General features: G+C 42.0%; 1 protein-coding gene across 1 annotated transcript in view; it reads right to left on the bottom strand.

Annotated features, from left to right (window-relative positions):
- Positions 1–14,199, bottom strand: part of LOC115126790 (atrial natriuretic peptide receptor 3-like) — a 116,772-nt gene extending 102,573 nt beyond the window's left edge. Inside the window, exon 1 of the mRNA XM_065026921.1 lies at positions 13,215–14,199. Within this exon, the coding sequence (XP_064882993.1) occupies positions 13,215–13,884 (670 nt within the window). The 5' untranslated portion in view covers positions 13,885–14,199. The remainder of the gene's footprint in view (positions 1–13,214) is intronic.
- Between the last annotated feature and the right edge of the window lie 2,014 nt (positions 14,200–16,213).

The raw sequence follows: 16,213 nt of genomic DNA, 5'->3' as shown, positions 1-16,213 counted from the left end.
TTATCCTATAGAGGGTCATACCCTGAGTATTGAGGCTCGTATCATTATCCTATAGAGGGTCATACCCTGAGTATTGAGGCTCGTATCATTATCCTATAGAGGGTCATACCCTGAGTATTGAGGCTTGTATCATTATCCTATAGAGGGTCATACCCTGAGTATTGAGGCTCGTATCATTATCCTATAGAGGGTCATACCCTGAGTATTGAGGCTCGTATCATTATCCTATAGAGGGTCATACCTGAGTATTGAGGCTTGTATCATTATCCTATAGAGGGTCATACCCTGAGTATTGAGGCTTGTATCATTATCCTATAGAGGGTCATACCCTGAGTATTGAGGCTCGTATCATTATCCTATAGAGGGTCATACCCTGAGTATTGAGGCTCGTATCATTATCCTATCCATACCTGAGTATTGAGGTTGTATCATTATCCTATAGAGGGTCATACCTGAGTATTGAGGCTTGTATCATTATCCTATAGAGGGTCATACCCTGAGTATTGAGGCTTGTATCATTATCCTATAGAGGGTCATACCCTGAGTATTGAGGCTTGTATCATTATCCTATAGAGGGTCATACCCTGAGTATTGAGGCTTGTATCATTATCCTATAGAGGGTCATACCCTGAGTATTGAGGCTCGTATCATTATCCTATAGAGGGTCATACCCTGAGTATTGAGGCTTATCATTATCCTATAGAGGGTCATACCTGAGTATTGAGGCTTATCCTATAGAGGGTCATACCCTGAGTATTGAGGCTTGTATCATTATCCTATAGAGGGTCATACCCTGAGTATTGAGGCTCGTATCATTATCCTATAGAGGGTCATACCTGAGTATTGAGGCTTGTATCATTATCCTATAGAGGGTCATACCCTGAGTATTGAGGCTCGTATCATTATCCTGAGGGTCATACCCTGAGTATTGAGGCTTGTATCATTATCCTATAGAGGGTCATACCCTGAGTATTGAGGCTTGTATCATTATCCTATAGAGGGTCATACCCTGAGTATTGAGGCTTGTATCATTATCCTATAGAGGGTCATACCCTGAGTATTGAGGCTCGTATCATTATCCTATAGAGGGTCATACCTGAGTATTGAGGCTTGTATCATTATCCTATAGAGGGTCATACCCTGAGTATTGAGGCTTGTATCATTATCCTATAGAGGGTCATACCCTGAGTATTGAGGCTTGTATCATTATCCTATAGAGGGTCATACCCTGAGTATTGAGGGCGTGTATCATTATCCTATTGAGGGTCATACCCTAAGTATTGAGGGCGTGTATCATTATCCTATAGAGGGTCATACCCTGAGTATTGAGGCTCGTATCATTATCCTATAGAGGGTCATACCCTGAGTATTGAGGCTTGTATCATTATCGTATAGAGGGTCATACCCTGAGTATTGAGGCTTGTATCATTATCCTATAGAGGGTCATACCCTGAGTATTGAGGCTTGTATCATTATCCTATAGAGGGTCATACCTGAGTATTGAGGCTTGTATCATTATCCTATAGAGGGTCATACCCTGAGTATTGAGGCTTGTATCATTATCCTATAGAGGGTCATACCCTGAGTATTGAGGCTTGTATCATTATCCTATAGAGGGTCATACCCTGAGTATTGAGGCTCGTATCATTATCCTATAGAGGGTCATACCTGAGTATTGAGGCCATTATCCTATAGAGGGTCATACCCTGAGTATTGAGGCTTGTATCATTATCCTATAGAGGGTCATACCCTGAGTATTGAGGCTTGTATCATTATCCTATAGAGGGTCATACCCTGAGTATTGAGGGCGTGTATCATTATCCTATTGAGGGTCATACCCTGAGTATTGAGGCTTGTATCATTATCCTATAGAGGGTCATACCCTGAGTATTGAGGCTCGTATCATTATCCTATAGAGGGTCATACCCTGAGTATTGAGGCTTGTATCATTATCCTATAGAGGGTCATACCCTGAGTATTGAGGCTTGTATCATTATCCTATAGAGGGTCATACCTGAGTATTGAGGCTCGTATCATTATCCTATAGAGGGTCATACCCTGAGTATTGAGGCTCGTATCATTATCCTATAGAGGGTCATACCCTGAGTATTGAGGCTTGTATCATTATCCTATAGAGGGTCATACCCTGAGTATTGAGGCTTGTATCATTATCCTATAGAGGGTCATACCCTGAGTATTGAGGCTTGTATCATTATCCTATAGAGGGTCATACCCTGAGTATTGAGGCTTGTATCATTATCCTATAGAGGGTCATACCCTGAGTATTGAGGCTTGTATCATTATCCTATAGAGGGTCATACCCTGAGTATTGAGGGCGTGTATCATTATCCTATTGAGGGTCATACCCTAAGTATTGAGGGCGTGTATCATTATCCTATAGAGGGTCATACCCTGAGTATTGAGGCTCGTATCATTATCCTATAGAGGGTCATACCCTGAGTATTGAGGCTTGTATCATTATCGTATAGAGGGTCATACCCTGAGTATTGAGGCTTGTATCATTATCCTATAGAGGGTCATACCCTGAGTATTGAGGCTCGTATCATTATCCTATAGAGGGTCATACCCTGAGTATTGAGGCTCGTATCATTATCCTAGAGGGTCATACCCTGAGTATTGAGGCTTGTATCATTATCCTATAGAGGGTCATACCCTGAGTATTGAGGCTTGTATCATTATCCTATAGAGGGTCATACCCTGAGTATTGAGGCTTGTATCATTATCCTATAGAGGGTCATACCCTGAGTATTGAGGCTTGTATCATTATCCTATAGAGGGTCATACCCTGAGTATTGAGGCTTGTATCATTATCCTATAGAGGGTCAGCAAGAACCTAACGAAATTGAATTTCAATGTGAAGGTGACAACCTACATGCCGGAAGGATGAATTTTGACTATACCAGCCATAATATAGCATGAGCATATAGCATGGCAACTTGGTATGAACTTTGAACCCTTAGTGATACCTCCTAGCCGTCGCGTTAGAACAGCAACTGTAGACGTGGGCTAGGAGAGGACGGGCAGAGTATCTGCTAAGGAACAAAATCTCTTTGTTCCTTAGTCTTCCCGCTCTTTCATTCAAAACCCAACCCCTTTCCTTTGTGTAACCAGCTGTCATATCTGTTCCGTCCGCTAGGGACGTTTTCCTTTATGACATAATTTGTCATCAATGTATGATCCATTCTGTATATATGTAATTCTGTGTGATTATTTAGGTATTTAGTAAATAAATGATTAAACCCAATTTTGAATTGCTGATTCAACTTGTTAGCCAGGGTTCATGAAGATAACCAAGAATTTACAACTTTCAGATGAGACTGAATAAGGTGACGATTAAATATTAACTGCTACTGATGTAAAAGATGACCAGGTCTTTAAGAGTTTATTCAGAAGACAACAGCTCTATAAATATTATTTCGTGGTGCCCCGACTTTCTAGTTAATTATTTACCTAATTAGCTTAATTACAGATAAATTATTTTATAGAATAGCATGTCATATCACTTAATCCGGCATAGCCAAAGTCACGACACAACTCAATGAGTCCACAACGTCACCAGATGACAGAATGATTGTCATTCTCTTTAATGTCATTCACATTATGATGAAAAACCCAATGGTGAAGATGATGTAACCTTGCTTTAGACTCTGCCCATTCCAGCTACCCCCCTGTCCTGTAAATGAACATTATGAGAATACTTACAGAATATTAACTATTTTTATGAGTCCCCAAATGAACCAATCACTTGCTTGTCCTAGTAGATCATGTCTCAAGGTGTCTGTCTGTCTCACTCTTCTCTCTCCCTTCATCTCTCTCTTTTAGTCTGTTAAAGGAGAGCCATGAATGAACAGAGGATGCCTCTGTGCAAACATTAGACATAGGTCTATTTTTTTTCCTTTATTTAACTAGGCAAGATCAGTTAAGAACAAATTCTTATTTTCAATGACGAGGAACAGGAACAGTGGGTTAACTGCTGTTCAGGGGCAGAACGACAGATTTGTACCTTGTCAACTCAGGGGTTTGAACTTGCAACTTTCGGGACTTGCAACTTTCCGTTTACTAGTCCAACGCTCTAACCACTAGGCTACCCTGCCGCCCCCTGCCGCCTCATCCTCCAAATCCCACCAACATCAGCCGCCTCAGAGCGCAACTGGTCCTTGTTTGGGAACACACACACCAAAGCACACAACAGGCTGACCAATACAAGGGTTGAAAGTTTGGTGCAAAGAGAGACAGAGAAGGCATTTCAGAAAAGGATGCCCCATCACAGTTTACCCTTGAAACCATGCTGCCAATCCATCCGACCATCCACCCATCCATCCATCACCCCCATCACTCCATCCACCCACAAGCTAAAACCCACATGGTAGTTTTTTCCAAGCCAAAACGATGCAGGTTTTAGCTTGCTTGAGCTAAACCCAGCATACACCCCTCCAACCAGAATGCTTTATCTACTCATTTGCTGGATGCAGAGTTCAACAGAGTTCAAGTGAAGTTCCAGCAATTCATAGAGAAAGCAGACTGTATTGCAATCATCTCTGATGGGCGGTCAAATGTTTGTGGGCAAGGAATAATTAACTACATCATCTCCACCCCTCAACCAGTATTCTACAAGAGCACAGAAACAAGGGACAACAGACACACCAATCTCTACATTGCAGATGAGCTGAAGGCAGTCATCAATGACCTTGGACCACAGAAGGTATTTGCACTGGTGACAGACAATGCTGCGAACATGAAGGCTGCTTGGTCTGAAGTGGAGGAGTCCTACCCTCACATCACACCCATTGGCTGTGCTGCTTATGCATTAAATCTGCTCCTCAGGGACATCATGGCACTGAAAACAATGGATACACTCTACAAGAGAGCCAATGAAATGGTTAGGTATATGAAGGGTCATCAAGTTATAGCAGCAATCTACCTCACCAAGCAAAGTGAGAAGAATAAGAGCACCACATTGAAGCTGCCCAGCAACACCCGTTGGGGTGGTGTTGTTATCATGTTTGACAGTCTCCTGGAGGGGAAGGAGTCTCCAAGACATGGCCATATCTCAGTCTGCCAATATGGACAGCAACATCAAGAGGATCCTCCAGGATGATGTATTTTGGGAGAGAGCGGTAAGCAGCCTGAAACCTATAGCAGTAGCCAGTGCACGGATTGAAGGAGACATTGCCATCCAGTCTGATGTTCAGACTCTGCTTGCAGATGTAAGAAAATAAATCTGTACTGCCCTGCCCACTTCACTGTTGCTCCAAGCAGAGGAAACTGCAGTTCTGAAATACATCAAAAGGCGTGAAGACTTCTGCCTGAAGCCCATAGACACCACAGCGTACATGTTGGACCCCAAGTATGCTGGCAAGAGCATCCTGTCTGGTGCAGAGATCAACAAGGCCTATGGCGTCATCACTACCGTGTCTCGCCACCTTGGCCTGGACGAGGGCAAGGTTCTTGGCAGTCTGGCGAAGTACACTTCCAAGCAAGTCTTTGGGATGGAGATGCAATATGGCAGTCGTACCAAACATCTCATCAGCCAACTGGTGGAAGGGACTTTGTGGATCTGAGGCTCTTTCCTCTGTTGCCTCCATCATCCTCCAAATCCCACCAACATCAGCCGCCTCAGAGCGCAACTGGTCCTTGTTTGGGAACACACACACCAAAGCACACAACAGGCTGACCAATACAAGGGTTGAAAGTTTGGTGGTGCAAATTTGAGGCTTTTTGAGCCTGACAACGAGCCATCCTCAACAAGGTTGGAAAGTGACAGTGAAGATGAGGCCTCAGAGTCTGATGTTCAAGAGGTGGACATTGAGGAGGTCCATGGAGAAGACATGGAAGCCTGAGAGGAAGACAACCAAAGCTTTGGTTTCTAGACTATCATTTTACAGATGTTGAAACAGTTTTTGGGAGATGTGATGGATCATTGGGGATCATTCAATATTCCCTTTTGTTGTACAGTGAAATCCTCCCGTGTGAAGAGTCATCTCATTTAAAGTTCATTTCGTTTTTTTCTTTGGAAGGATTTCATCTTTTGCGATTATGTGTACTTATGATAATTTCTATTATGTCTACTTATGATAATTTCTATTATGTCTACTCATGATAATTTCTATTATGTCTACATTTATGTTTTCATTATGTGTACTCATGCCAGATATAGTTTCTTTGCTTATTGTGTGGATACTCATGATGAGGTAAAAAAGGTTTAAATGTTTCTGTCTCCATACGATTTGATAAACATAGGAAAATGATCACTGAAAATCTAAATTTAACCTCTTGCTTCCACCTGACCCATTGATAACCCTTAACCCAATTACCTGACTGTTCTACCTACAGACACTCTGTCTAACTTGTCAACCCTTCAAGTTTTTCTTGGTGACCATCTAACCCTTACCTCTCTTCCGGTCTGACCGGATATTTTCTTAGTTTCTTTTTCCAGACGGACAGCTAATGATCTTTACATCGCCTCCTGATGAATTTTAACCCTTATTAACTCTTACTAATACCTAAAGTTGCATTACAAACGTATTGACCTTTTTGAATTTAAAAAATGACGTTACGTTTTGAAACAATGTTTTTTTCGTTTATCACAGTCTACATTCCTAGGCTTTATATGGACCGATTTAATCGAAATAAAGACCCAAATAGTGTTTATGGGACATCTAGGAGTGCCAACAAAGAAGATGGTGAAAGGTAATGAATGTTTTCTATTTTATTGTGCGGTTTGTGTAACGCCGAAATGCTGTTTACCCCCTGACATGCTATCAGATAACTTCCATGCTAACCCTTTTAAAAATCCTTGTTGCCTGTTCTCTGACCTCTATTTTAATGAACTTTTGAGTTTTAACTAATACTATTAGCATTTAGCTCTTTGCATTTCCCTGACCTCTAACCCTTAAATGGTATTAATATTCATTTGTATATATTCCCGTTAATTCCCATATATTCCCATTGATTCCCACGGAAAGTTTCCACCTCTGAATATTCCCCAAAATGTGCAACTCTACTCAGTATCATTAGATATAATGGATATATCCAAAGAAATGGCTATATAGATATGGTAAAATAAAACAAAAATACACATAGTTTGCTGTCATTGTAAATGAGAACTTGTTCTCAACTAGCTTACCTGGCTAAATAAAAGTGAAATAAAAATGATTAAAAAATGTTTTAAAAAATTCAGCTGCTTGACGTGATTGTGTGTTAGCTTTAGTTGGCTAGCTAGCCTCCATAACTATATTATTGACTTGACAATTAGCTTCTGGTTGCCTATTTCTAAATGATATATTAACCCATAAGAGTCTAAACCCTGTCTAAACTGGAGGGGGTTTTGTCCTGATATAATATCTGAGAGATATTGTATGAGATTTTTTTTTTACATGTATTTAATTCATTTAATTATTTTTGGCATTAAATAGTCTCCATATATACTTCCAAAATATTTTTTTCAACTGGTACCGGGGAAAACAGCAAAACAAAATTTCCCCTTTCCATAGAGGGGTTTGTAACCCAAACTGTTTGAACACGACAGACAATTTAGTGAGAAGACCGATTTTCGGGATGTCTCCTGGTCTGACAAACACTGCTCTGGTTCTGTCACCTTTCACCTCAGATGGGATGTCTCCTGGTCTGATAAACACTGCTCTAGTTGTTACCTCAGATGGGATATCTCCTGGTCTGATAAACACTGTTCTAGTTCTGTTACCTTTCCCCTCAGATGGGATGTCTCCTGGTCTGATAAACACTGCTCTAGCTCTGTCACCTTTCACCTCAGATGGGATGTCTCCTGGTCTGACAAACACTGCTCTAGTTCTGTTACCTCAGATGGGATGTCTCCTGGTCTGACAAACACTGATCTAGTTCTGTTACCTCAGATGGGATATCTCCTGGTCTGATAAACACTGTTCTAGTTCTGTTACCTTTCCCCTCAGATGGGATGTCTCCTGGTCTGATAAACACTGCTCTAGTTCTGTTACCTCAGATGGGATGTCTCCTGGTCTGACCAACACTGCTCTAGTTCTGTTACCTCAGATGGGATGTCTCCTGGTCTGACCAACACTGCTCTAGTTCTGTTACCTCAGATGGGATGTCTCCTGGTCTGATAAACACTGTTCTAGTTCTGTTACCTTTCCCCTCAGATGGGATGTCTCCTGGTCTGATAAACACTGCTCTAGTTCTGTTACCTCAGATGGGATATCTCCTGGTCTGATAAACACTGCTCTAGTTCTGTTACCTCAGATGGGATATCTCCTGGTCTGATAAACACTGCTCTAGTTCTGTTACCTCAGATGGGATGTCTCCTGGTCTGACCAACACTGCTCTAGTTCTGTTACCTCAGATGGGATGTCTCCTGGTCTGACCAACACTGCTCTAACCTCAGATGGGATGTCTCCTGGTCTGACTGCTCTAGTTCTGTTACCTTTCCCCTCAGATGGGATGTCTCCTGGTCTGACAAACACTGCTCTAGTTCTGTTACCTCAGATGGGATGTCTCCTGGTCTGACCAACACTGCTCTAGTTCTGTTACCTCAGATGGGATGTCTCCTGGTCTGAGCTCTAGTTCTGTTACCTCAGATGGGATGTCTCCTGGTCTGACCAACACTGCTCTAGTTCTGTTACTATGTGTCTCCTGGTCTGACAAACACTTTCTAGTTCTGTTACTTTCAGATGGGATGTCTCCTGGTCTGACAAACACTCTCCCTCAGGTCTGACAAACACTGTTCTAGTTCTGTTACCTTTCCCCTCAGATGGGATGTCTCCTGGTCTGACAAACACTGCTCTAGTTCTGTTACCTCAGATGGGATGTCTCCTGGTCTGACCAACACTGCTCTAGTTCTGTTACCTTTCCCCTCAGATGGGATGTCTCCTGGTCTGACAAACACTGCTCTAGTTCTGTTACCTCAGATGGGATGTCTCCTGGTCTGACCAACACTGCTCTAGTTCTGTTACCTCAGATGGGATGTCTCCTGGTCTGACCAACACTGCTCTAGTTCTGTTACCTCAGATGGGATGTCTCCTGGTCTGACCAACACTGCTCTAGTTCTGTTACCTCAGATGGGATGTCTCCTGGTCTGACCAACACTGCTCTAGTTCTGTTACCTCAGATGGGATGTCTCCTGGTCTGACCAACACTGTTCTAGTTCTGTTACCTCAGATGGGATGTCTCCTGGTCTGACCAACACTGCTCTAGTTCTGTCACCCGTTTCACTGCAGCTGCAGTACTGTGACATACAATAGGCAGATGCTGTGGATTGAGATGCATCCAATGACAATCAACCAGATATCTCTAGCTGAAAACATATGGATTTAAAAAATGTATATATATATTTGATTTATGTGGGGGTGCAGACATATACCTTTAGGGGGTTGAAAAAATAATTTATCAAATTTCTTGTCTATCATCACCACTGAACCTTGGCTTGTTAGACACACTGGTTGGATCAACATTGTTTCAATGTAAATTTGACAACATACTATGACGTGAAATCATTTGTGGAAAGTACATTGGTTTTGTTTTCATTTTCATCTAATTCATATAATTGTAAACACTGAAATAAGGGTCAGAACAGGTTGATTCAACCAGCGTAAGCCCGGTGGGTAACTACGGCAACGTGGAATGAATAGAATGAACGACTGGGTCAAACCATCCCAAAACCAAAGAATTAACAACCAGCCTGTTTGGTTCCTGTTTGGTTAGCAACTTCAGAAATAGCAACTGGCTTTTGCCTGGGCTATTCATGGGGCATCATGGGTCGGCAGGGTAGCCTAGTGGTTAGAGCATTGGACTAGTAACCGGAAGGTTGCAAGTTCAAATCCCCCGAGCTGACAAGGTACAAATCTGTCTTTCTACCCCTGAACAGGCAGTTAACCCACAGTTCCTAGGCATTCTAGTGGTTAGAGTGTTGGACTAGTAGCCGGAAGGTTGCAAATTCAAATCCCCCGAGCTGACAAGGTACAAATCTGTCGTTCTGCCCCTGAACAGGCAGTTAACCCACTGTTCCTAGACTGTCATTGTAAATAAGAATTTGTTCTTAACTGACTTGCCTAGTTAAATAAAGGTAAAATAAATAACATCTACTGGAAGGATGAAATAAAACAAATTTACTCATTACAATAACGCTTTTAATGAAAACAGTTTTATTTATTTTGGCAACAGTTTTATAAAAGCAATAATGCCCTTCGCCCCAGACCTAAGAACAGCCTTTATATAAGGGATAACTGCTGATGTTCTGTACATTACCTTGGAAATAATGGCCAATGCAGCGGACAAGGCGGATCCGAGTCCCTTTGAGGAGTTTTCCAAGGTAATGTACAGAACGGAGGTGTTTAGCAGTTGCTGAGAAAACAATATAAAATAACACATTCAACAGTAGAAATATATATGTATATGTTTTTATATGTTCATTTCTATAAGCAAATTCATGCTTTCTCCTCTTTTGGACGCTAGTTAGTTCTATATTTATGAACGCAACCCACTTGTTCATTCTGTATGTTCTGTTGCCGTGCTATATGTTCCGTTGCCGTGCTATATGTTCCGTTGCCGTGCTATATGTTCCGTTGCCATGCTATATGTTCCGTTGCTATGCAATATATTCCGTTGCCACGCTATATGTTCCGTTGCCACGCTATATGTTCCGTTGCCACGCTATATGTTCCGTTGCCACGCTATAAGTTCCGTTGCCATGCTATATGTTCCGTTGCCGTGCTATATGTTCCGTTGCCGTGCTATATGTTCCGTTGCCGTGCTATATGTTCCGTTGCCATGCTATATGTTCCGTTGCCATGCTATATGTTCCGTTGCCATGCTATATGTTCCGTTGCTATGCGATATATTCCGTTGCCACGCTATATGTTCCGTTGCCACGCTATATGTTCCGTTGCCACGCTATATGTTCCGTTGCCATGCTATATGTTCCGTTGCTATGCGATATATTCCGTTGCCACGCTATATGTTCCGTTGCCACGCTATATGTTCCGTTGCCATGCTATATGTTCAGTTGCCATGCTATGTGTTCCGTTGCCACGCTATATATTCCGTTGCCATGCTATATGTTCCGTTGCCATGCTATATGTTCCGTTGCCATGCTATATATTCCGTTGCCACGCTATATATTCCGTTGCCGTGCTATATGTCCGTTGTCATGCTATATGTTCCGTTGCCATGCTATATGTTCCGTTGCTATGCTATATGTTCCGTTATGTTCTGTTGCCATGCTATATGTTCCGTTGCCATGCTATATATTCCGTTGCCACGCTATATATTCCGTTGCCGTGCTATATGTCCGTTGTCATGCTATATGTTCCGTTGCCATGCTATATGTTCCGTTGCTATGCTATATATTTCGTTGCCACGCTATATGTTCTGTTGCCATGCTATATGTTCCGTTGCTATGCTATATATTCCGTTGTCATGCTATATGTTCATTTGCCATGCTATATGTTCCGTTGCTATGCTATACATTCCGTTGTCATGCTATATGTTCATTTGCCATGCTATATGGTCCATTGCCATGCTATATGTTCCGTTGCTATGCTATATGTTCCGTTGCTATGCTATATGTTCCGTTGCCATGCTATATGTTCTGTTGCCATGCTATATGTTCCATTGCCATGCTATATGTTCTGTTGCCATGCTATATATTCCGTTGCCACGCTATATGTTCTGTTGCCATGCTATATGTTCCGTTGCTATGCTATATGTTCCGTTGTCATGCTATATGTTCATTTGCCATGCTATATGTTCCGTTGCCATGCTATATGTTCCGTTGCTATGCTATATGTTCTGTTGCTATGCTATATGTTCTGTTGCCATGCTATATGTTCTGTTGCCATGCTCGATAGCAACGTTCTTATCTCTCGCTTGCTAGCTAGCCAACTAACACAGTCACTACTTCTGCAGACAGAATAACAGCAAAGTAGCTGCCTTTGTGCTTATTTAAGCTATTTTCTATTGATATTAATTTGTTTACATCCATAACAATGAGTTGATGCAGCCCGATTTTCCCTGGCATAGCTAGAAAAGTGTTCCTTCTCGTCAGGACACTGAACACTTCACTACGAGGAGATCAAACAGTAGGGTTAGAAGCTGGGCTAAATAGTTTTTTTTGCTTGCAAACCTTCCAATATGTCAACCTAATTATAAAATGTCAGTTGCTGAAAAGAGTTGGTCAAACTAGAAACATGTGGTAGGATTTGACTTGTGTCATAACAGTAGGAACCAGAGAAATGCATGTTCACCACTCACCACGTTAGGGCACCAGATGCTCCCCAACAACAACAAAAAGATGTCTCTACAAAAACAAATCAATGCTAGCTACATTTTATTTCTCCTTGGACCTGCGTTGACAACGTATCCAATTTCGGTTTGTATGGTTGTTGGTTTTGCTTTATGCGACCGTGTAATAAACACGGTCTGTATGCATAGGTGCATATTGAGTCACGTTACCAACTGTCCACTATCTGGTTTTAATGCCCTTCTAGCCATTCAGAAACTAATATTAAACCTTATTAAAACGCGATAAACCTCAGGTTATCGTGCCGTATTGCTTAAATATAACACAATTACACTTATCTGCTGGTGTCACAGTAACTATGGCAACCGACATGTTGCACCTGTTCTCCACTGTGGTAAACGTGCCATTGTGATTGTTCACCGTTTATAAAGCACCTGGCACATTGATAACACAGCAGTCTCAGCAGACTGAAGGTATACTGTTGTAACGTCTGAGCAATGCTTGAACCAGCATCCTTAAAGTGCGCCATAAAGGTCAAGACCTCTTGGCATAGTGTGGAGTGCTTTTACATACATACAGTACCACAGTACTGGGGAGGGAAACTACACCATGTTGTAATTCAATTAACAAATATTGGAACCATTTCATTTTCATTAGTGTGAATATGCCAACTGCAAATATGTGTTCTTGATGCCTGTTGACATCCAATGGGTTCTTCACATAACCTACCTGTAAATATTTGGCATATTTCATGGATAGGTTCCTCAGATACTGGGCATATCTGGGCAGCAGAAACGCATGTCATTCACATACGTGTTTTTTTTCTTCAATAAAGCATAAAATTACATGACAAGTGGAAATAAGTGGAATGGGTGGCACGATTAGCAGATGGGACTAGTGGACCAACTATTCTGTCATTTAAAACTATACCCTCGGACAGAGTAGAGACTTTTCAGTACAGTACCTTCACTCTCGTGGATATATTTGATGATTTCGTCTGTGTTCAGGCGCTCATCTTTAGAGTTGATGGCGTAGGTGACAGTCTGATATTCCTCCATGAGTTTGAGGTGCACCCCTTCCATAGTGAAGTAGCAATTCCTCTCCTTCTTATCGTCATCGAAGATCAACAACGCGTCTTTCCAGTTGAAATGACGGAACATCGCCAAGAAAGTGTCTGCCATTTTTAGGTAAGACGGGGAGATTCGGGTCAGGTGAGAGTATTCTTTCTCTTTGTCTCTAAAACCGCTGGCCAGAGCACCTGTCGATATTACCGGGATGTTCCAGTGAGATGCCATCCTTACAACCGGCGCCGCGGCGTATTCACACACCGGACCGAGCACCAAGTCCGGTTTCTTCTCGCAGGAACGGTCCACCAGGGAGAAGAGTGCATCATTGCCACAGTCGGAATCCTCATAACGCACTTTGAAATTAAGTCCCGAATACAGACCGCCGCCGATTTTCAACCCCTGCTTTGCATACTCGATGACCGGTGCCACTCTTGCTATTGAGAACATATACGAGTTATTTTTGGGCAACATCACCAATACTTCAATGTCTTCATTCACGGCTGTACTTGTCCGGCCAGGTAACAACCCCAGCCAAAGGTACAAACACAATGACATGAAAAATGGCATGATGCAACTTTAAAAGTTATGCTTTGCCTGTAATCAGTAATAATGCAATATTGGAGAGATTCTATCCTCTCTGTATAACTCTCTCTCTCCAAGTCAACTGCGTCCCGGGAGCCGCGGAGCGCGCGCAGGTAAATTGCAAATGTGGAATCTTTCAACAACAAAGAATCTAAATTGAATTGCCTTTTGCTTTGAATTAATGAAATAAAATGTCTAAATGTATTAAGTGTATGATCCTGTACAGAGAGTCTCCTGCAACCTTCTCAACTGATGGAAGAATCCCCTGAGTTTTCCTAACTAATTCTCCCGTTTCCCTGGTCAATCCTCTTGTTTAAATATGGTAACTGCCCAGACAGCTACCACACACGCTGGCCGAGGGGAGGAGTTTTGAAGAATCTTTTCATTATTATTCATGCGTCATCCTTGTATGATTACACCTCTTTCTTAAAGCTGCAGGTCCTTCTATTTCTCTCTCTCTCTCTCTCTTTTTTAATTTTTTTTTTTTACAAAGAAAGTAGAGTTGTGCTTTATTCCACTGTACGTAGGCACACTTGGATTTACAGACACCAAATGCACTGGGATGCATTGCCTCATACAAACAATGGTATGATCTAAATAGAACAATTAAAATAATTGTAGGTTTCAAGAGAAGGTTTTCTTTGCTATTTCCGATAAAAAAACACACGAGTCTAAGCAGTTTTTTATTGTTACACAATAACATTCAATAGACAGTATAGTACAGTATAGTATAGAACGTCTATATGTTGTATTTATAGATGAAATACGTGTGACTTACCTGATCAATTTACCTTGAAGACAACAAGGTGTGACATCAATGCTTACTGCACAATCATTGGTCTACTGATCATTTAATTCGTTTCACTGATAGAAAACCCCACTTAACATATCCAGTATTACACGTGTGCCTGAGCGTTCCAAAGTGAACGACTCAATGAATGATCAACCTCTTAAGTCTGCACGAGGACACCCTGCGTGGGAGAAACAGTAACCCTGCTATAGACTGACACCTAGTGGTCCACAACCGACATAGGCTATTCTACACTGAAGCTGTAATGTAGGCTTACTTGATCACCAAGGTTGAGATATATATCGATATGCCTTTAACTGTCCTGACCAATTCGTAACCAAAGCGGTATCTTTTTAAATTAGAATAGAGTGCACCTGTGTTGGTATATGTGGAAACGATGGATAGAATCAATACTAACCTCAGTGTTGTATTGAATACACATCCAAACAGCTGAGTACTGAATGTTGGATGTAGAATTAGCAAGGGGGAGGAGGGCCTCTGGTTATATTTCTCATGTCCCATTAAGACGTTGGCTTGCATATGGGTCACATAACAAGATCCCTTTACGTAAAGGCTAACAACCTCTCATTCACATCACCTTTTAATGTGCGGCCCTCACGGGCCATTTGGTTTGTGGCTCATTTGACATATAGAGCTCACATTCTCCAGAAATCTCATTATAATAATGACAGGGGTTTTGACGTAATGTAATGTTGCTCTAGTCTATACTCCCTTTATCCTGATTACACCAATGGGTGCAATTTGGAGTCGCTTATTTAGAGGCAATTAAGAGTCATTCTGCTTAACTAGACATCTTGTTATTTAATCTTTACAGCATCCTGTGCTGTAGCTAGGGTTGTGTAGCTACTGTAGGTCTCTATGGGGGCTGGGACAGTCGCTGAACAACTGACGCCTTCTTAGGTTCACAGATACTTGGAGACAGAGGTCACTTCATCCTGCAGACACATTATATTCTACCTGTTTGGCTCGGGCCTGGTTGGTGCCAATGCAGATCATTTGAGCTATGTGTTGTGTGTGTGTGTGTGTGTGGGGGGGGTGTCGAGGGGATGCGTATGTGTGTGTGTGTGTGTGTGTGTGTGTGTGCGCGTGTGAGCGCGCGCGTGTGCGTGCGCGTGTGTGTGTGTCTGTATGTGTGTGTGTGCGTGTGTGTGTGTGTGTCTGTTGTATAATTGTCCAGGAAGATGACTGGTCCAGGCAGAGCAAGTTGTTGATGGTGTGTTAGTTCACGTAATAAAGGGTTCTGGTTTATAACCGCAGCTCTTTTAAATCTATTAAAGGAGTCATATTATCAAGGCCATCTGTCAGCCACGACAGGGTGTGTTTTATATCAACGTAGTCTTGTTTTAAATGTCCCTGTGTTTGTCCCTGTGCAAAGAAGACACTTGATCCACAGACAGTAAGTGAAGCTGTACGATATCCTAGACGATGTCTTTTGGTAACACATTAATGTTAATAAAAGGGGAACCTTAATGGGGAAGTGTTACCTCGTCTTTTTATAAATTG

This window comes from Oncorhynchus nerka, linkage group LG13 (genome assembly GCF_034236695.1).
Source record: "Oncorhynchus nerka isolate Pitt River linkage group LG13, Oner_Uvic_2.0, whole genome shotgun sequence".
NCBI lineage: Eukaryota > Metazoa > Chordata > Actinopteri > Salmoniformes > Salmonidae > Oncorhynchus > Oncorhynchus nerka.
The sequence above is the reverse complement of the archived record's forward strand: the minus strand, read 5'-3'. Positions and strand labels throughout refer to the sequence as shown.